The 23791-nt window shown below is 40.9% G+C and overlaps 1 protein-coding gene across 3 annotated transcripts in view; it reads left to right on the top strand.

Annotated features, from left to right (window-relative positions):
• xirp2a (xin actin binding repeat containing 2a) overlaps positions 1-23791 on the top strand; it is a 49102-nt gene that overhangs the window by 4311 nt on the left and 21000 nt on the right. For 2 of the 3 annotated variants that reach the window (XM_032506077.1, XM_032506076.1), the window contains exon 2: positions 14354-14462. In XM_032506077.1, coding sequence (XP_032361968.1) covers positions 14354-14462 — 109 coding nt within the window. Of the gene's footprint in view, positions 1-14353; positions 14463-18709; positions 18930-23791 lie in introns of those variants that run through there. The other variant, XM_032506078.1, reaches the window with a different exon arrangement.

Here is a 23791-nt window from a genome sequence, read left to right on the forward strand (position 1 = left end):
GAACGAGGATCAATGTTGTGCTCTTAATCTGGAGTTTATCACGGTGAGCCGGTTACTAATCACCTGGTGTTAATTGGGTTCATTTCTAACGCCTGAAGGTGTCTTAAATTGTCTTTTCTCTTGTGTGTGAGGCAGTCAGATTATCAGGATTTGCATAAAATCTAATTCCGATGTGTTTGGTAAATTTAACACATCAAATCATGTAAAAGGATTTCATACTATGGGATAAAGCACGTCACACATGGCTAACAGGATAACATGGTTAAGTAGGGAGAGCGGAACTTTTTTAGGCGGAGGACATGTCATGTGCACTATGACTCCGAATGAGGTGTCGACGTAAATTCAGACATCGGCACTAGAGGTTTGGAATGTTTCCTTGGTTTATTTTCATAACTGGTATCATCACTGTCCATAACTCACTCTTGTTTTCTTATGTCACTCAATAGATTGAAAACATGCTTGCCATTTTCTCCTTGTAAGTGCATTTTCTCTGCAGAGCTTTCATATTATTCTCTCAAGAAACTTAAAAAGACAGTATTCAATTTAAAAGACACCAAAAAAAAGTAGTTCCTTGCTATAACTTTCTTTTCAGTCACCTTTCTCCAGTTTTTAAGCAAAGAGTGACTCACTTTTGCCACGTTGGAAAATTTCACTTTAAAGTGTCAAATGACATGCTGAAAAAAGAGAATGAGACAGCCTTTTGGCTAAGAAAAAAATATATACTATCTATATATATATATATACATATATATTTATTTAAAGAAAATCAATCAATATGCACCACCGTTCCTAAACGCACTTCATTAAACCTTAAATAAACCAAAAGCCACAATGTGTCTGCAAAGAAATTGATCCAGACTTGATGAGGACACGGGCGTCCTCATCAAGTCCATTGAGCTCGTAAAAATTCCATTAACTTTTACCAAGCATCTCTTTCGTCTCACTTTCACAGATTCAAATCTTTTAATGGAGCTGGCAGAGGAGCCACGCGGGTGACGCATTGCTGCTCTGTTGTGTGATGATGACTTGTTGCTTGCTGCCTTGGCTCTGAGAATAGTTGCACTGTGGCGATGTCTGCCAGAACACATCTCAGAAACTCCCTGCTTCAGTTGACCCGTTCAGATGACTCATTTGCCTACCTGGCATTTGCTTTGTTTATGGATTTGTCTTATTAAAAGATGTGTAAAAGTCTCCTCTGTGTAGCTCTCTAGCCTTGTTAAGACAGGCCTTTTACACCAGAGGTATCACGGTAGCATGTGCATATTATTCTAACCTATGTTAGTCCATTTCCCATAGCTCGGTAATGAATGCATATCTGCAGGCCTTTTTTCATACAGATTGTTGTGTGACTGTTTTCTCTAACGCGGTTTGACCCCCCCCTCCAAGAGCATATGTGTTCAACATTTGGCCAAAGACCTCCAGGCTAGCTTTTTTAATCATTTATTATGGCACTATGTATCAAAGCTCAATCATTAAAACCTTCAGACTGGGGCAGAGAAAAATAGCATAAAGACAAGTTGTCAGTGTTCATCCAGGGCTTTTCATTGTGTAAATGTTATAGGAAGTACTTCATTGAGAAGCTGTGCACCTTTGCTGACCTTGATCTAATGATTTAGCAGATTACAACTTTTCTGCTGTCAGTTTCTCCGCATTGTTGGTAGAAACAGGCCTTGGTCATCTCATAATGTATATAAACCGTTAGAGACCATGGAAATCATCGTGCCGTGGTAGTATTCAGTTGTATTTACAGTATCAAATCATAACAGGAGTTATCTCAAGACACTTTACAGATAGAGTAGGTCTAGACCACATGCAACTATTTATATAATATATATTATAGTTGTGGAGACATTTCACGTTAAACCTTAAACCTTAAACCTCCACCTCGTGGTGGTGGTAAAAGAAAAGTCAAAGGATTACCAATGGATTCATCCTCTAGGAATCTGAATGCACAACATGTCATGGCCATCCATCCGATAGCTGATGAGACATTTGAGTCTGGTACAAAGTCACAGCAGTAAAACTGTTATGCTCAGGTGACGTGATGTCCATCCACTTGCCTGAGCTCCTGTTTCACATTTGCACAATTATAGACTTAAATCCCCAGAATATCAAGTAGGCATGCAGTGTGTCAGCCAATGTCAGTGTCCATGATTCAGTGTATATTTGGAGAGGCTGGAAACAGAGCCGGATCCCAAACCACTTTAGAGTGGTCATGTATAAATAGTAGTGCCTGGACGATGTTGGCATCGCTCACAGAACATTAAGACAGCACGTAGCCTGATGAAAGAGACTGAAATCTGATTTACATTCAGTGAGCACATGGCCATATTGTGAAAGAGCGGACTGGGAGAGTGGATGGGAGGGGAAGGCAGAGAGCACGGAGGATGAAGATGGATAGGGAGCGATGGAGATTCAGAGCGAATCAGCCGTCATGAGAGGGAATCGAAATGAAAAGCGAGCTCATAATTTAGCAGGCAAAGCAGTTCAGAGTCTGATTAACAAATTATACTCATGTTTCAATAATTACGGGCTTCATCAGGACCCACTTCATGGCTGCACAAACTGACCCTTTGCTCAATTTGCTGTTTTCCCCACAACTGTCTTTCCCTAGAGCCCAGCACATGTCTGTTACATTTCAGCCCCCTTAAGAACGCTGAGAGAGAATGCAGAATGAGGAGCTCTAACAGACCGTTATACACACAACATAAGAAGGATCCTATAGGAACTGACCATATAATATTCTCTCAGAAAACCTTTATACTAGTCCATGTTCATAGGCCTGTATCAATTATTAAATCATTGTCTAATCACAATCATTTTTACATAATCACACTTTCTTTGTTTAACCGCCATTATTAGCTTATAAACTATATAATACTGTACTATTGTCAATTTCATGTTAATTTAAGAATAAGAAATCCAATGTTTTATGATAATAAAGACGCGTGGTTTACTTCATATGCTGTGCATTTGTGATATCACGTTATCTGGGTCACATAGCAGTGATATAACCAAAAAATGTACGCTTGATTCAAAACTTTTGATTGTTTGGAAAAGTATTGAATGCATTTTCAAATTTGACAGAAAGACACAATTATGTTGTTAATTGCAAGTATCTTGAAATTTTGAATTATTACAAGCCCACATGTTCACCAGTCAACTTATTTAGTGAACGTTGTGTGTGTCGCCACAAATTTACGGATGTTCTAATACAAGTTGACTTGCTGTATGTCATCACAATGAACAAAATGCCAAAATATGCCATTGTAAATCGCTCTCCACATCAGTAACTATACGTATGTATCAAACAGTTGGGTGGTTGTGTAAATCTACATTTAAGGGAGGAGAACACCTCCAGCCTGCGTTAATGGCTTGCTAGCTTTCCTGTTCATTTTTTCAGCAGTCAATACACACAGGGAGTTTCTGCAGCCAAATTCCAAAATCATTGGACGTCTGTCAAGCTCGAATTTATCTGCTCACTAGATCTGGGTCATTTTTGTCATTTGCAAATGGGCGCAGTTGGGCAACCTAATTTACTCCACTCTCCTGTAACAGCTTCCATCCCCGGAGTGTCGGCGAGCGAAACACTTAACCCTGTAGAAAAGTGTGAAGCACTCACACAATTGCTACAAACTGTTGGAAGATTGGCCCCAAATGGATGAAAAACACTGATTTGTATGGTTGGTGAGTGAGTAGACAGATTATCTCTTTTTACTGACAAGGCCTTTTCAAGGCTTGGCGACGTAGGGACTACTCGCAGGATTACCCACACTTATTGCAATATTTATAGTTTTTTGCACCATGGTGATTGTACTAATATTTCATGTTTATTAAGCTGCAGAATCTGTGTTGCTGCCCCGATACTTTACATCCTTACATTCCTGTACATCCTTTCCTGCTGATTGTAACTGTGCAACCATTTGCTGTAAACGGTCAACTCCTTAAATGTCTTTGAAATCTTCTTCATCAAAAAAATGGAAATACATATTCATGTTGCCACTGAACTGGACTACCCCCTGGTGTTCCTGTAGCAAAGCTGCCCCATGAGGAGTGCTGATGCTAAAAATAGCAGCAGGTTTAGTCATAATAACCTCCAACTGCTCCAGTGCGGCTGCTCAGAGGCCAGCCAAAGACAGCTGTGTTTGCATTGGGCGGGTCCTAGGTGTAAACGTGTGGGGATCAAACCGCTGAGTATGTGAAGGTGAAGTCTATCGTGTATATACTGTATAGTTAACTTAAGTATACAAGTTTGACTGTGTGTGAGGCGTTAATTTAAAATCTGAGTTGAAATTTCACCGTGAATTCACTTCATGTCCATTGTATCGCAGTTAGTGGATAGACTCACGGGAGCAAAATTAATTTGCAAGAATTTTCAAGTCCGGTTCTTTTTTTCACACATTTTCCTGGATTGAGAGCCGGAGATATCAAATCCATTGTATATTGTTGCATCATCCACTTTTATTTCAGTCTTTATTTAGTGGTTTGAATAATCTGTGTGAACATGTTGTCCCGAGCTAAGCACACGAGCTGATAAATTTGCATGCTAGCTCGTGGAGAAAACAGAACAGTTGAGAGAAAAATGGAGAGAATCTTGTGACCAGTGAGTTAGCTGATGAGTTACAGTATTTTACAGTACAGTACTTTGCCTAAATCCAGCACCTGAGATACTTGACAGAGATTTTACCACTCACGATAAAAAAAATAGCGAGGACAAGCCACTCGATTGTTTGTCAAGCAGACACAGGGGAGAAGGCTTTTGACAGAACAGCGCCACAAATACAGCTGAGGGGAAACTCTGACTAAATGTTGCATCATGTACACAAAGAAAGCATTTTTCACAACACATGGGATGAGAAAATTTTTGTGTATGAAAAAACTACCAGAGTGGAAAATGCAGCCCAAGCAATAGTATGTGCCTATGTTTATATATCCAGACAGGTTTTTTGCTCTGGACAGATTCAGTATGAAAACAGGCCTTGTGTTGCAGCACTGTTAGGATAAGTGTGAATCACATATCCCTGTGGGCTTTGCTCTAACCCGCTATATGTCTGTCCTTTGTTTCCTCCGCCTGTCTCTCTTCTCTGTTGCTACTGTCCTCCTCCTAGCTTTTCACCTTTAGTTAATCCGTTCTGTCCCAGCTGGCCTACGTAGAGAATCTCAAATCACTGTTACAAACCAGGCTCTCCCTCCGACAGTCACCTTCTCTACCTCTCCATGACTCTCTTTCTGTTGTTCATCAGATTTGTTTTTCCTCACTGTGTTTTCCATGGTGTGTACTTTGACACTCTCTTCTGTCTTCTTTTCTGGCCCTGTGGCTAATCTCTTTCTTTTTCTCCCTTTCTGATTCTGGACGTGTCTTTTTGGCGCCCTTGTTTACCCACGAGGGCTTAAAATATTGATGTGCCTCCGTTTAGTCGTAATGAGGACAGTCGATAGAGGATTGAAAACCCCAAAAAATTGTTTTCATACTTCTACTGGATTGCAAATGAGAATGCTTAAGGCACCCGGCGCAAACAAAAACACTGGCAAAGAGAAATCAGCTGCCAAAGAGTCGACAAACAGAGAGAGAGAGAGAGAGAGAGAGAGAGAGAGAGAGAGAGAGAGAGAGAGAGAGAGAGAGAGAGAGAGAGAGAGAGAGAGAGAGAGAGAGAGAGAGAGAGAGAGAGAGGGAGTGGAAAGAAGGATGGCATGACAGCCGGAAAGACCTTCAAATGAACAATGCACACGATTGCACAACACCAACAAAGAAGGGGTGATAGAAGAATGCAACCGATTAGCGTCAAGATTGTGCGTCAGGCATTATGAGCCCATGTGAGGTTCCGCTGCTTTTAGTGCATGTTTATACCTCGTATGACAAATAGCATAGCACAGAACAATGATCACAATTTGTGGCTGTTTTTCTTTTACTGTTTCAGTATTTCGGGCTGCTTATTTTTTACAAATTATTATTGATGACAACGTGTTCTCCACACTTCTTCCAACAATGTGTGGCTGATTCAAGTTCTTCTGATCATGGACAGAAACTTCAGAGACAAAGGAAGGACTTGAGCACACTGACTGATTTTCATCCTTTAATGGTGGAAACAGCCTAGCAATTTCGACACTACTGGGTCTTCAGTCATAAGGGACAACTTAGAAGTCAACTAAGATATGCTTCTTTAAAGGTCTTCTTTTGTCCTACAAAAGCCCAGCCCCAAGGACATTTTAGAACATACACAACGTGTGTGCTGCTGCAGATTTGCTGCTGTATTTTTAGCCGTGCCAGCAGCATGGCTCTAGGGATGGTGATGTTGATCTGTTGGTGGGTCAGCCGGACACTTTGGTCCAGGTTGGAATATGTTTACACAGACACTCATTGTCTCCAGAGGACACGTCCTCCTGACTGGGGTGATTTTCTAGCACCACCAACAGGTCAATGTTGAGTTCTGGTCGAACATCTACTTAAAATGATTGACACAGCATTTGTAAAATTCACTCCTATAAGATGTATACTAATGATTTTGTTGATTTATTAACTTTCCATCTACTGCCACCATCAGGTCAAAATTTGAATTTGTGAAATACATTTAAACGTTTATTGCTAATTAGTAACAATATGAATCACCAGGGGCTCCATGACATGATTTTGTTTATCTATAATTTATTTATCATTTAATTATCATCATTTTTCCACCTTTAAATTATGTCATCAAAGAAAATTTTTGTATCTTTTTCCCCTTGCTGACCTCGTCAGAAAAAGAAAACTACACCATCTTGTGGACTAAAAAACCAATTGATTTTATTTTTCAACTACCAAAAAGTAAAATTCTTGTGCAAATGTATATAATAAGAGAAAGAAAGTATTGCGATACTATGCTGAATCAATTTTTCCCCCGCCCTTACTAATTAGCACATGTTAGCATGCTAACACACTAAACTGAGAAGGCAAACATTCTACCTGGTAATCATCAGGATGTTAGCATTGTGAGCATGTTAGCACTCTGACATGAACAGGTTCCTGGAGCACTGTCAAAGGCTGCAGTCTTTTCCCCCCCTCCGATGTCTATGTCATTCCTGGTTTGTCTGCACAGTACAGGGGGAGGGACAACGCTCTGGTTTCATCACTACAACACGCAGAGCATCTTCCACAATGATAGGTGATCCATCACCATGAACATGGAGAGTAAAGGGACATTTTTAAATTAAATTATTATTTCATTATGCCCCAAATTGAATGTCTCACTATCAATCACCTGGCATTTAGCAGAAAAAAATGAAGTCACCCAGGATACCAGGATGCCTTGAAGAATAGCTTTTTATATCCATATTTGTAGCTGATTTTTAACCTCAGCTTCACACTGCAGCATTTAAATTAAAACATCAATGAGAGTAAATGTTTAAAAACTAATTACACTGGCAAACATCAAAATAACGTGGTTAATAATGAAACACATTTTAATGAAAGCAAATGGGCTGTAGATAAAACCCATTAGATCCTTCCGTGCGTTCTTCTTTTCTCCCAGTAGCTGACTCTTTCAAGGTGACAATTACCTCCCGTAATTGACAAAGCCTGTCCTTCCAGCACTCATTCATTCATTCACTCACTCACTCATCTATTTATTCACACAGCCTGAATGATTTCCCCCAGAGACTGAGGCATTGCAGTGTCTATCCCGCCGGCTGCAACCACAACATGCCTTAAGATGCATTTCTTATAAGCTGCCAAAAACCTGAGATTGCATGGAATTGACGCAGTCTACAATTGTTTTCAAACAATGAAACAGATATAGCAAGTAGCAACAATACAGTTTCTGTACATGATGGTATGTTTTGCTAAAATATTCAGCTATATAAGAAATTGTTTGGCTTCTTGCATGTACATTTTAATTTATCAATCAACTACACTTTAAGAATACCTGTCCTACTCAGATTTGGTATGAATTTATAGTCTCCCTTATCATTTTTTAAGCTTTTCCAGAGCCATGGAAGATGTTATATAACTGTCTAAAGCTGAGTAGGAATCAGCATGACTAGTAAACCAACCTGGGGCGTTGGCAACAATGCATGGTGGGTGGTCAGGTGATGAGGAAGGGAACCAGGATGGCTTGTTGAGAGTTATGGCCTTAGGGGAAAAAACTGTGCTGAGCTTTGTGAAGAGGCAGTAGGCCGGAACGCTCACGTGCACCTGTTTCTGGCCTGTGAGCCGCCTGGCTGTTCGTACGTTGTGTTCCAGTCTGTGTTTGGTGTGGGCAGAGGATGCTGGGTACCACAAAGTGATGGAGGAAGTGGCAACATGTTCAGTGGTGGCTCTGTAGAACTGGGTGCTGACTTCCTGGGGTGTCCTCTGGTGAGCCCACTTGATGACATGAGATGAGAGTGTATCCCATATTAGGTCGCTGGTGATGGTGGTACCCGGAAACCTAGCACAGAAAAATACTTTCACATCTACAACTTAAGATAGGTGCATCGGAGGGGGACAAGCAGGTCAAAAGTTGCAAAGAAAACTCCCTCACACTGTCTAACTTGCTAAAAATATATAAAGTCGAATAGTAAGCAAGACCATTTTCAGGAAAAAGGTATTGCATCCTAAGAAGCCATCTTGTGTAGGAGGTGACCAATAAACAACTTCCACATGAAATCAGGCATAAATACAATACATTTATTTACATATCCATTACTATAACTAGAGCTTAAACTTAATTAAATGCGACACTCTCTATAGCAACCATAATAATGGATGATTGTCGGTTTCTGCATAATGAATGCACAAAGAACATATTTCCAAAACCTGCTGGTACCTAATCTATTAATAGATACCATAGTGGAAGAACATCACAATAAAGACACCAGAAATATAATGAGTCTACCACCTTTACAGCTGCTAGAGATGTAAAATCTGTGGCGTGCCCCTTTAATTGCGTTTAATTTGCCGACAGGATTCCGCATTGTTCAAAAACATAGAATAGGGTAGCTTTTACTCCCTTATTCTGTTACTGCAGTTTAATATATATCCACTCCACACTATCCATTAACACAACCGTTCCACTTTGTAGAACAAGGCAGAACCTAGACCTCATGGGAAGCTCCATGGAGGAGTTGTTAAGTTCCCATAGTCCTGTTGGTTTTTTAACACAGCCTGACTGAAGTGGACTTGCTTAGTGAGACAGACCAGTGACAAACTCAAACAACCCATTCTGTGCAGCTCTTCCTGCAAACTGTTAATTTGACTGCTCATTGCTTTGAATTGCAGAAGGTCAGGCGTGTTTGGAGGAAGTCCAAAGCAACTGGTTGCCTCGGTCAGCTCAGTGATTTGTTTACTGTTGTAGAGTCTCATGAGTCATGTTTGAGAGCAGCCACTTGTATGTTATGCCAGCAAACCCAGAAGGCAGCTTTCACAGCCAGAAGCACTCGGTGTAAGAGCTGACAGAGGGAGTGTGCATGTGGCTGAACTGTACATGTGAATATAGTGTCTGGGTCCACATGCTTGGATTCACTTGTTTATGCACCATTTTCCAATGAAGAACCATTTGATTTAAAATGAAGTACCCAAACAGTGAGTCATGTGTGTGTGTGCCCCTTCAGTCCCTCGCCATACAGTACACCAGCTAGTGCTAGCCCAGAGACACTGCCATGGGCATTAAATGAGCTGAGTACATGGAATGTGCTAATCAGTGAAGGAGGTTCAAAAACAGAAGAGCAAAGAAGCCCACCATAAGACAATCAGGATAACAAGCATCCTAAAGATGCACTCAAGCAGCCCGCGGAGCTGTCACACCACAAAAAAGAAAAGAGAACGTTGAAAGATATGATATTAAATTGAAAGAAAAAGACTTAGAGGGAAAAAGGAATGGAGAGCATTCCAAAAATAAGATCTTAAAAGTATTTAAGGAGCACATTGTGTTGAGGCAGGCGCCCTCTCTCCTCCAAAGTGTCACACCTGATATCGATCCAGTGAACCTTATTGATTTGATCTGCTACTGTAGCTTCAGCAGCTCCAGCAAAAGCACTCAGAGCCATTTCCGAGCTATTTGAGTCCAAAGTAGTCGAGTGCAGGAGAGACCATAGTAGCTCTTTATGTTCTTAATAAATGACTGAATATAAACAACATGCAAAGTTTGAACATTTGCCAAACAGTATCCTAAACTTGTACACATATCAAAACTAAACGCAGTTTCACTCAAACAGTTCATTCTAACTAGTGGCCTTCTCAGAAGGAAAACGGTAGTCTCTTATATCTATTTCAACCTGATCCCACAGAATTCTGTGAAATCAACACGGCCCCCTCAACTTAATATCTGTGGCTGTTTCACTGAATTGCAAAAATAATTCTGTGATGGGCCCACGAAAGACTTCCATGAAATAAACACGGCCCTTTGAGTGGGCTTACGGTACCGTGACACGCGGGAACAATGGTAAGGAGGGGTTTAGGAAAGGAATGTTTAGGAAACATTACACGCTGGACACAGTCCCCGGTCTCCAGGGTGAAGGTCCTGTGTTTGACCCATCCACCACCAACCTCCCTGCGTGGATTTCCGAGCTTTCATACGACTCGCTACAGTGGTCGCTCCTAATTCTACGGCTTCTTCTCATTGGCTTTACATTGGCATTGTTTTCCATGGTGGCCCCGCGGACTTTTGCCACCTTCCATGCCACCACCACGTAATGCGGTGTTAACAGTCATTTTGCAGATTTCCGCGGAGGCCAGGCTAAATTATTTAGTTTAATTTGTCTGGCTGGTTGGTTGCCTAGATATCTCACAGTGATCGCAGATTTTTAATTCTGTAGGATATGTCGTCTAACCATATCTGAAGACAAATGTATTAATCGTGTCCTGAAAGCAGGGTTGGACACTGTTCGCTGATCCAACGCTTTGTTTAAAGCTCAGACTTTTTGATTTATTAAGACTGACGTTTTTAAACAGAGGGATGACACAGGAGCTGAGAGGGGGAGGACAGATGGAGAACATTTGAGTAGTAAGAGGCAGACAGCTCTCCTCAGAGACCCTTCAAGCACCATGGCATGTCATTAAAGTCCTACTAGAAGGAGCACTGCTTGTTAGAGGGTGAAAATGTCAACAGCTGACATAGGACAATCAGCGTAAAATTGGATGATCCCTGCATGTGTGATGGCGGTCTCACAGTTTCCTCCATCCTGGTCATCACAAAGGTTTCTCTGGTGATGTCTCCCTCTAAAAGGCATCAATGTGAAGGTGGAGGGTGTCATGGTGTCACCTCCCTAGACTGGTAGTGTACTACTTCCTGTTACCATGGTTTCACCAGCACAGGTCCAACTGGCCTCTTTGTAGGCGTATGTCACACATTAAATGGTCCCAGATGGCGAGCATTGATTTCATTAGCTGAGCTTCTTCCAGAGATTCAGTGATTTTTTTGATTTTTTTTGTTCACAGGGATTATCTTTCGCGACACGCCGGTTCGTTTAGACAGATTTCACCAAGCACTGTCCCTTATTAACTCTGTCAGTCTGTAGGAGATTTGCAGAGACAGTCCCTCTACCATCACCACTACCCCCCTTCCTCTTCCTTCTTCCTCTGTGACAGCCTGCGCCAGAGAGAACATATGGCAGGGAGTCAGAGCTAGATAGCACTCGGTGACGGTTGCAGGAGACATTGGGCTGTGACACTGTTCCTGTTAGTCTGGTTATTTCATGAAATGGATTCTGATTGGTGGAACTCAAAATAGTTTTTTTTATTAGAGACAGTACCAATCAGCAATGTGATGTCTTTAGAATCGAATAATGTTCCCTTTCTTATTCATATCCACAAAAAGCTCCCAGGTAACAGTTTCAGAAAAAGCCAATCATTTTTCTCCTGTCCTGTCCTGTTATTATGTTCAAACTCAGTCTTCTATGACATTGTTGTACCGTATTTCTCTATAATATTAGTAATAATTTGGATACACTTTCATGTTGTAAAGGATTACAGGTGTGCTGTTAGGACTGTGTCCTCTGAAGCTCTCTGTGCGCTGACATCACAATATTTTTTTCTCCACATTATTAATCTCTCCAGGCCGACTGGCTGTTTTTCATTGGCTTTCAAAAATTGACTTTGACTCTTCCAAAAAAAAAAACACACAACACACACATTCTTCACACCAGTAACATGAATAACTTCAAAAAACAAATCCCAACTTAACATTTTTTCTACTTGTTTTGACTTACTTGTCAAATTTGACAAATTTTCCTGGCTTCAATTCAAATTCCAGTCTTGCTTCAGTGACAAGTGGAGCACTGAGATGCTAGTTGGATGCGAATGAATATCTAATTTGGTGTCTTTTGAGCTCAGTACTGAATTCATGTCTCTTTATTGAGAGGTAATACTATCAGGTTGGGCCCTAGAGCCCAAAAGAAGGGGTTGAACTACTTGGAGTAGTTCTGGTCACATGGAGTAAACATTTTTGTGGCGTGCCTCAGGGTTCTGTCCTGAGATACTGAGTCCCCCTTTTTCTTGCTTGGTTAGAATTTTCAGTATATACTGTTGTGTAAGTGTGAGATTGATTGTCCTTCCATCTGATGTAATGCAAAAAAAGACAAATGTATATCAATGTACAGAGAAAATCTTTCATAATGTGTTCCCACCCACACACCACATGTACTAGATGCATAATTTACTACTGACATTGACTTTAAGTGGGGTGTAAACAAGCCCATCAGACAACCAAAGAGAGATAAATGTTTCAATCCCTTTAATGGCTTTCGTTCAGCGACCTTCATTCTGTAACCAGCTGTAATGAACTGAAGCCACCACAAACTCACGCTCAAACACACATTCTTCACACACTGGCCTGTAAAAACATCCTTACAGCTTGTGCACTTAATCATCCCCTGAGCAAAGTAACACCCCGTCATAGACAAAATACTCTGTTTAATATCAGCAGTCAAACACAGCGCACTGGGGAGCTGTGGTTAGCAGCCGGTGTGGAACATGTGCTTCTGCAACATGCAGCTCACTGAATTGAGCTTCATTCGATGTGAGTGCTACTTCAGCAAGAGACGGAGAGAGACGGAGAGGACAGTGAGGAGAGAAAAGAGCAGAGAAAGGAGTAGTGCTGCGAGGTTCGAGAGGGTTTTTGAGCAGAGAGGAAAGACGGAGAGAGAGAGAAGAAAAAGAGAGAGAGCAAGAGAGGGAGAGAGAATGGCGAGTAACAGAAAGTGAGAATAGCTACATGTTTGACTGTGTTGTGTGTGGTGTTTGTGTGTGTTTTGTGTGTGTGTTGTGTGTGGTGTGTGTTGTGTGGTGTGTGTGTGTGTGTGTGTGTGCATGCGTGCAAGGTGTGGTGTGTGTTGTGTGTGTAATAGAAGTAGCAAATGACCTTGTCTTCCGGGGATTTGCTAAATGGATTTTTGAGGACAATGTTTGTTCTTTTGGTGAATTACAATTACGGTTGACACCTTTCTCAGAGCAAAGGAGACCAAACTAGACAGATATGTGGTGTGTGTGTGTGTGTGTGTGTGTGTGTGTGGTGTGGGTGTGTGTGTGTGTGGTGTTGTGTGTGTGGGTGTGTGTGTGTTGTGGTGTGTGTGTGGTGTGTGTGTGGGTGTGGGTGTGTGCCACCATGTTGTTATGATGTGTGCAGAGTTGTTCTGGTTTGTTGTCAGTCCGAGTTGAGGTCCGGCATGTAAAAAACGCTACTTGGAAAACATTGATTTGCAATGAGAAATATAGCCACCACATTTGCAAAAACATGCACACACACACACACACACACACACACACAAACACACACACACACACAAATAGACACAGGTGTGTTTCTTCCCTGCAGGGTTAATTTGCAACTGAATAGGTGTGTTGCACCGGCTGACAGAATTATTCCAGGGAAATAAAAAGCTTGTATGCACCAAGGACATGCCATTTACCAATTTTGAACCTCTTATCAAAGGAAGCCTGTGGAAACACCTTTAGTTACTTCTAGATTGGCTTTATTAAAATTCAACCAAGTGCTGTTTGCACTAAGTTTCCAGTCGATGCCTACTGTTCACATTGCGTCCAAGGTCGTCTCTCTTTACACTCACAGATGTGTGTGTGTGTGTGTGTGTGTGTGTGTGGGTGTGTGTGTCTGCAGCTCAGACGACCGCAACAAAGTTTCCCTGGAATCCAGAGCTTGAATGTCACCAGACGTTTGACTGTATCATTTTTCATTGTTGAGGTATGTGTGGTAGCATGTGTATGCTCTGTTTTTCTGTGTGTGTGTGACAGGGTGTGTGTACGTATGTGTGTATATGTCAGGGTGTGTATGGATGATTTGGGCACAGCCATCTGGTTTTGATGAGCCGTGGCGTCACTTCTCCATCTCCCTGTTTAGGAAGCACAGGTGTTTTCTCTGATAACTCTCTCTCTCTTTCTCTCAACCAGGAAGTGTCCGTCCACACCTCCTCGTCTAAAAGAGCGACGGCCAGTAATCTCACGCAGGCTGACCCATCAACAGATCGGACCATGGCCTCCCCTACGGACACCACTGTTTGTGAGTACTTCCTTGTTGTTGAATTGCAATTTTAGAGTGAAGAAAAGTTCCAGAAGACTTTGGGGACAACATCAGATGTGTTATAGCGCTCTGATTGCATCATGGTTACACTGGTCCGTCAAACAAACAACAGAGACGGCCGCATGGTTAATGCAATGTGGTGTCCCATTTGTTCTATGAGATAAACATTTGGCAGAAAGCAGCTTTTTGAAAACCAGATTGTTCATTGCCAGATAAGGCTGCCTCCCTGGCAGCTTTTTAATGGGAAGCTGGGGGCTCGCTAGATACTGTGCTTCCATTACTGTGATAGCAGCACCATGGTGGCTACCTCCAGTTTGTTTTCCACTGATGCTGATAGCGATGTACACACAAATGGATTTTACAGTGGGTACAGTCCTTTTTTTTGTCATAGCTGTGCAAGAATCCCAAACTGAAGAGACAGGTTCTAAAACATTGGCCCCTCAGGTACCACAGCAGTGGTCCGTGTTACTTTTGTGGATTAAACAATTATTATTATGTAATGGTGCATATTAAATTCCCCCTATGTGCTTGGAGCTCTGTGTGGCTGTACTTAAGCACAGGGTGCTAAACGCTAGCTTTAGCATTCTAACATGGTCACAATGACAATGCTAACAAGCTGATGTTTAGCAGGTATACTGTTTGCCACGTTTGTCATCTTAATTAGCACCAAACTGTACAGGTGGGGCTGGTGGGAATGTCAGTGTGTTTGCACATATTTGGTCATAAAAAATAAAAGTCTTTGAATAACACTTAATGGAAAAATATTGTCAACAAAGGAGTGAAGAAAAGAAATCACACAGCTGCTACCAATCCCTTAACAGCGAAATTCAACCGGCACATCAAAAAAATTAAAAAAGGATCTGAAGAAGAAAAAAGAATCTGAACGGACACAACATTTGAGCTGAATACAGAGTTGAAATGAATGCCTCTATTATTTTTGGATTAATTCCTGGCCTATTGGAAAATGACAATGGCTAAATGTACATCTTATGAACATAAGACATGAAGATTTAGTTTTTTTTTTTTTAAACCTGCGTAAGTATAATAAGTGATATTTCTGGGCACTTGGGGTCAGCGGAAACAAGTTATAAGCGCAAAATGATTGCAATTAAAGTTGTTATTGTTGTTATTATTATTAACGTGTACAAAAACGGTTGCCAATGTACCTTGGCAACCGTTTTCGCACAGCAGTCACCGAGCAACTTGTCATGTTTCTGATTAACGTTAGTACAATGTTTAATAATAGTTATTATTCCTCCATTTTCTTTTCTATGCTTTGGCAACACACATGTCTTTACGTGTCGTGGAAATTGAAAAGAGAAAAACAACGAGAGAGGTGGTGATCGTGGAGGGCGAGAATCTAAAGTGTTGGCAGGCCATCAAGCGGTACAAAGGTGTTAAACACACACATACAAGCACTCGTGAGCTCAACCGTGCAGGCTTACACTCCGTGTATTCTCATGCCAGACTGAGAGCCTCTCCATCTGAGATCAGTAATGCTTTCGCGTCGCCCTGCAAGTCTCTAAATCTCCGTGCCGCGTCTAAAATCGCAGCTTCTTGACAATCCTGTTGTCCTGACTGAGCGATCACTTTTGTCTTGGCTGACAAGTTGTCAGTGACGACGACGTGTAATCTGCCCGGTCAAATGACAGAAGGCCTACAGGAGCTGTTCCCTGCAAAGCTGCAACGTTTAAATAACTGCGCTTTAAACAGATGCAAAGCTTACCTCTAAATTTCCATGCTGCTGCTCTTTCTAAACAGGCTTCCTTGTTTACTTGTTTCCCCCACCCCACTCCCCCATGCCACTGTACTTGGCTTTGTGGCACTCACAGGAGCATGGAGTTAGATAGGATTTATATTATTATTATTTATATTAGACTGTGGCGGATTTAACTTGTCAGACACCCTTGGCCCAAGAGGATTTCTTCAAAGTGTGCAAATGCTCCCAATTGGAGCTGGAATTGCCAAAAGGTGTTTTTTTATGTATCCTCCCAATTTCTCCTGCCAAATGATGATGTCTTATGATATTATCCTTAGGCATAACAAAGTGGTGGTCTTCCTGTTTCCAGATTTGGTCCCCTTGGTGGTTTTATAGGACACAAATTAGCCCTGAAGATGTGACTGATGTTCGTAAATTGAAAATAAAGAATGGTTTCCAATTTATTGGAACCTATCTCTTACAAATTAGACATACTAATCACATTCAGCACTCGATTTCCTGAAAGTTACTTTAGCTTGAAACTCACTTGAATTAAACTCACTCTGGACATCAGTTTGGGTTATATTCTCAGACCCCTTCATTAGGTATTCCACAGGAGTATGTTTATTTTCTACTTTAGGAACAGAAAATCTATGTGCAATTTCAGTGGGATTATCAGCAGAGTGCAGCTTCTCCACACGCCTGATAACCACGCTCTTGTAGTCAATGTGCTGGGGTGGGCTCCCGGGGAACACCTGGTGTTTCATATAGGACGGCCACGAACACAGCAAAATGTATGGAAAGAGTAGACACAAATGATTCCTGCAGGGTGATAAACACTAGAATCTCTGTCACATTGTCAAGAAGGATGTAGGTTGAAAAAGAGTGAACACAAGGCCACAGGTTTAAAAGAGAACCTTTGCCATTGCTTTAGGGCAACACATGTCCAAGAAAGAAGAACAAGAAGGAAAATGTGAAAAGAAAAGAAAGGATAACAATATGATTTCCATACTTCCACTTATCTTAAAACTCATTACCTGTGTGGTAACCATTAAATGTGTCTTGCTTATTCTCTCAGGCCTCTGGGAACTAAATTGCCTCACTTTGCCTGACCATCCATCTGAAGAGCTGTCTTTTGAAAAGGGTTCAAAGACATTTCGTCGGCAGGCATACAGTGTACAAGATGGGTTTTTATCACCTAGAAAGGTCACTCAACTCCTCTTGGCAGAATGCTTTAAATCATTCACCACATTGAGAAAATGTTGGGCCGCTTTTACAGGCCACATTTAACTCAGGTCCTTCACGAGCATGTTTCTACGATCTACACAACAGCAGGCTTTCAACACCTTGAATTGGAAAGTGTTTCTCTGGAGAGATAATAATGTGTGAGAGGATTCCTTTTTCTTTCTTTTTTTTAACTTTATTCATTCAAGGACATTTCATTGAGAGGAAGTCCTTTTATGCACTGATTTACAGTAGAAGTAGTGGTAACACACTATTCTAATCAATGATGCACATAGAGAGACAGGGCTATGTAGGGAAAAGATATATTAGTGTGACCTGCAAGTCAATTTTAATCCCGGCTGTCTATTTTAAATGAACCGTTGGACATTATGTGAAACATGCTTGTTATTATGTTTTTATGTTTACCTGCTGCTACTAAGTGTTGCATGAGAAAATTAATACCACTTAGATACCACTTATTAGTTTAGCTTAGCACAAAGACTGGGAGCAGGGGGAGACAGCTAGCCTGTCTCTGTCCAAAATTCAAAAATATGCCTCTGAAGCGCAGTGAAATGTTGGTGGTACAATGCTGGAACTGTTTCTTGACAAACAGACGATGGGACTTGCTGCTCTGCTCACCAAACAATAGTAACGTAACTTCCTGTTAAACCAACTTGTTCTTTTTCACATCTCTGTTTTGTGTACTGATTAAATTAATGAGCTGGGATTTATTTTGTGAGCTGCGAATGTGCTGTTAGATGTGTATGTTTTCAACGTTGGACAAAGCCAGACTTTGCTTCTGGTCTTAATGCTAAGCTCGGCCAATCACCTCCTGACTCCACCTCTATATTTAGCGTACAGACAGAGTGGTATGGATCATCTCATGTGACTCTCTGAAAGAAAGCGAATAAGCATATTTTCTAAAAATGTGGAAGAACTCTTTAACGTGAGCTTTATATCTTTCGTTGTTTGTTGCCAACATATCATTGAAAATATACAAGCCTTCTCACTTTCTGTCTGTAATATTCATGAAATCATAAAGTACCTTGGTATTTAGCATGCTAACAAGCAGTGATTTCAAATGCCAAATGTCTCCCTGCGCTCTGCGGTGTAAATAACGGATGTACCAAGTGTCCAGCTCAGCGTGTGGGGCGTCTGTGTCTATAAGACTACTGTGACATAAGGTTAAGGGCATGTTAGGCACCTCGATACTTTTCTAAAAAAAGCCAACCCACATCCACCTTCCCTCTCCCCCAAGTCACTCCTGTTTTATTTTTTTACGAGGGGACTTCTAAAATAAAATCAGCTGTCACTGGACGCCTGGGCCTCATTGAGCTGTGGAGCACACTGCTGGAGCTGGTCTCCAAGCCTTACTGTCTGTCTCTGCCCAGGATTTGCTTTCTGTTTTGGGCTAAGGCTGGGCGACTGAGTCCATTTTCATATTCCGGAGATCCAAGGCACTTTCTATTCCGTTGGATACTATTGTTTTTAAACGTCAAGAGCAACTTACACAGTAAAACAAGGTAAGCAATGTATTACTGTCGGTATTTCAAGGCTCTTGTGGTGACATACACCTCACTGTCAGCACAGCTTACTTAAAAGGATTTTTTTCACCAAAGCACAAGTGGAAGGAGACAAATTGAAAATGGCATGTGACATTTTGGCTGATAATGAATCGATTTGATGTGCCCGTGCTGCGCAGATATGAGGCATCTTCTGTGTAAAATGGGAACTGCGATGGAGTGGCTGTTTTGTGTTGGAATCAGGTGCTGGAGCCACATAGAGAATTATGTGATATTGAAGTACGTCTCCAGGATTCCACTAGGATTTGTGCTTAGTCATAAAAGATGCATGGGCCCTTCCTGTTTCCTTCCACCAGACATAACCAGCAGCAATCTGATCCGGAATATTCTGAAAGCGTAGCAAATCGGAGACAAAGTGCTTAGCCTAGCATAAGGAAGCACCCGGGGGCAATCCATCCTCCATGTAAAGAAGTTATTTTGATAGATTTGACAGCTCAATTATTGTGCCTGTTTTGTTTTCGTCTGTGAGGAAGAAATTGCCCTCCACGGCTGACATTCTCAATTAGTGTAGCTCGATCTGGCTCTCCTGTCAAACCTCAGCAGGCAAAAGCTTGGGTCAGTAAGTACTGGACAGAAAATTGGGTTGTTTCAGGCTTCTGTTGCAAGGAAAGGGCAGAGAATGGTGGTGACACCTTTGTGATTAGGGGTCGGCCTCTGCCTGACACAAATCTATGGGCCTTGATTTAGCTTTGAGCCACGGAGCCCCGCTGGCTTCTCCTGCACCCTTGAACTCTGAAATTACTCTCTTGTTCTTTTTCACTCTCTCTTGGACACGTTCTCCTCTGTTGTCTCTCCCTAACACTCTGTGCCGTCCTTCACCTCCTCACTTCAAGCTAGGCGGCGATGCAGCGCCTCACTTCTGATCGCTTTAGCGCAGGCAGTGACAGAGAGGTCAATAACCCCTGGCTCGGCTTAATATAGCCACTGAGTTAATATAGCCACATGTAGCCACATAATACTAAGTTAATATAGCCACATGTAGCCACATAATACTGAGTTAATATAGCCACATGTAGCCACATAATACTGAGTTAATATAGCCACATGTAGCCACATAATACTGAGTTAATATAGCCACATGTAGCCACATAATACTGAGTTAATATAGCCACATGTAGCCACATAATACTGAGTTAATATAGCCACATGTAGCCACATAATACTGAGTTAATATAGCCACATGTGCCACATAATACTGAGTTTAATACAATTAGCCCTAGTACTGAGTTATATAGCCACATGTAGCCACATAATCTAGTTAATATGACACATGTAGCCACAAATACGAGTTATATAGCACATGTACCACATAAGTACGAGTTAATATAGCACATTAGCCACATAATACTGATTATAGAGCCACATGTGGCCACATAATACTGAGTTAATATAGCCACATGTAGCCACATAATAATGAGTTAATATAGCCACATGTAGCCACATAATACTGAGTTAATATAGCCACATGTAGCCACATAATACTGAGTTAATATAGCCACATTGAGCCATCAATAATGATTATATAGCCACATGTAGCCATACAATAATGAGTTAATATAGCCACATGTAGCCACATAATACTGAGTTAATATAGCCACATGTAGCCACATAATACTGAGTTAATATAGCCACATGTAGCCATACAATAATGAGTTAATATAGCCACATGTAGCCACAAAATACTGAGTTAATATAGCCACATGTAGCCATACAATAATGAGTTAATATAGCCACATGTAGCCACATAATACTGAGTTAATATAGCCACATGTAGCCATATAATACTGAGTTAATATAGCTACATGTAGCCACGTAACACTGAGTTAATATAGCCACATGTAGCCACATAATACTGAGTTAATATAGCCACATGTAGCCATACAATAATGAGTTAATATAGCCACATGTAGCCATACAATAATGAGTTAATATAGCCACATGTAGCCACATAATACTGAGTTAATATAGCCACATGTAGCCACATAATAATGAGTTAATATAGCCACATGTAGCCACATAATACTGAGTTAATATAGCCACATGTAGCCACATAATACTGAGTTAATATAGCCACATGTAGCCATACAATAATGAGTTAATATAGCCACATGTAGCCACATAATACTGAGTTTATATCGCCCATGTACGACATAAAGTTATATAGCACATTGCCATAATACGAGTTAATATAGCCACATGTAGCCATATATCTGAGTTAATATAGCTACATGTAGCCACTAACTGAGTTAATATAGCCACATGTGCCACATAATACTGAGTTAATATAGCCACATGTAGCCACATAATACTGATTTAATTTAGCCACATGTAGCCACATAATACTTTTAAGATAGCATAATACTGAGGTAATATAGCCATATATACTGAGTTAATATGCAACATGTAGCCACATATACTGAGTTATATGCTACATAATACTGAGTTAATTATGCCCATATACTGAGTTATATACCACATGTAGCTCATAATTAATTTAATAAGCTATATGTATACTGAGTTAATATAGCCACATAATACTGAATTAATATAGCCACATAATAGTGAGTTAATATAGCCACATAATAGTGAGTTAATATAGCCGCATGTAGCTACATAATAATGAGTTAATATAGCAACATGTAGCCACATAATACTGAGTTAATATAGCTACATAATACTGAGTTAATATAGCCACATAATACTGAGTTAATATAGCTACATAATACTGAGTTAATATAGCCATATGTAGCCACATAATACTGAGTTTATATAATATAATGCCACATGGCGCTACCAGGCGCCATGTGGCAATTGACTTTTCCCTGTTTCTCTTACTTCCATTACCCCCCGCCTGTGCAATCACCTGCGCTGCCTCTGTGGCATTGAAGAAAAAGAAAAATAATAATAGTGAGTATGGAGGTAAATATGCAGCTAAGTGGTTCAATACGCTCTCCATCAAAAGCACACATGACTAAATAAAAAGGTTTTTCTGATATCAACACCACTCTGTCAACAGAGACTTGGCCTTCATTATTTTGGGGCATCTTAAGCAATGAGACAGTGTTTGAAAGAGCTATTTTTGAATGCTAAATAAACATCAGTTGGTGCCAATTAGTGGCAGCATGGAGGAATGGTGACTTTTAAATCTTTGAAAAGCATTCTATCTCATTAGAAGTTCCTAAGTTTGTCTTTTTATTTCGTTTTTTGTCCTTTTAGTTCTCTCTCACACACACACACACACACACGCTTCCACTTCCATAAATCTCCCTGTCACAGGGGAAAATGACGCTGCAGACAGAACCGCGTTATTAAAAGGTTCAGCTTATTTTTTTCTTCTCCAGTCAGCCCTCTCTTCCCCGGACCTCCTCGGAGCCCTGGTTACCTCACCTCCATGCTTTGGGAGCTTTGCACATGGCATTCCCTTCTCAGAAGCCAGAGCACTGTTGTCACCGCTCTCATCATAAAGCCTCGTGTCTCTGCCTCTCTGACAGCTCCAGACCGTGACGTGGACATTTGTCTCGGGTGATAAATGAGGACATTATCCTTGTGTTTCTGTCAATATGGTATTAGGCTACGTCACGGCCTCCGGTGTAGGATTTCTGACCAATATTTATAGGATGTTCAAACCCTCCGTTTATTTTCAGATGCTGCTGTCTCCGGCAGCCTATTTCTGACAGGTTATTGGTTACACTAACATGCCGGACGTGGCAGAAAGCTAAAATAGTTGAGGGATGAGGAGAGCGTGCTCTTGCCAGTCTAGTCCTGTCTTGTCTGTATTAAGGTCACAGCAGTAATTGGAACAACAAAATTCATCCGTGCATTGTTACAAAATATGTGGCAATAGAAGCTTGATGACTAGTTGGTAAACAGCTGTAGCTCTGTTTTCTCTTGTGCCATAACTTTTCTGATATTTTGTTCACAAGATTGTACGTGATTTTATTCAGTAAGGGGTTATTACAGAAGGGACAAAAGCCCTCTCGGAAGCTAAGCAGCTTAAATCAATTCACTTTGGGGTTCTGTTTCAATTTTGGAGGAATTCAGCGTGTTTTTTCCACATATGTAAAAACAAAACCTTTGGAAATTTGCCGCAGTTCTGAATTCACGCCTCTGGCTTCCTCTTCACAGCAATGGCAACTGGGGCTCATGGGTATTGTATTTTGAGCCATCCACCACGCCAAACTGACAAAGTTTCAAAAAAAGTAAAACTGGTGGCCATAACGTAAACCTATATCATATTTTCATCATCAGGAAGAGTCCTATTTCTCAGTCTTGTTCAAATTTAAATGAATTTGTATTTAAATGACAAACTACCAACAAAATACCAACAGAACACATTCAGGTTCAGCAGCTCCTCTCAGTACACAAACTCTGTTGGTCAATGGCGCAAGGACACCCAACAGGGTGTGTTCAAGTTCTTCATATTGATTATACGATATGATTATATGAAGACCAGGAGAGTGTGGTGACATAGACAGTGGTGGAGGAAGTATTCATATCCTTTACCACACTGTAAAAATACTGTGTTAAACAGTCCTACATTAAAAATGTTACTTAAGTAAAAATATGTAAGTAGCATCAGGAAAATGTACTTTAACTATTAAGTAAATTAAAGTACTTAAGTATTAAAAGTAAAAAAACTCAATGCATGAAAATCCTCCCATTTTAGAAACTGGAAATGATCCAAACAGCTTAATGGTCTAATAATTTTTGCTGGACTTGTAGGCCATTGCAGTTATTATATTTATAATAAAGCATTGTGTAACAAATGTGTAATGTAACTAGTAACTAAAGCTGTCAGATGA

This window comes from Etheostoma spectabile, chromosome 24, assembly GCF_008692095.1.
Source record: "Etheostoma spectabile isolate EspeVRDwgs_2016 chromosome 24, UIUC_Espe_1.0, whole genome shotgun sequence".
Classification (NCBI taxonomy): Eukaryota; Metazoa; Chordata; class Actinopteri; order Perciformes; family Percidae; genus Etheostoma; species Etheostoma spectabile.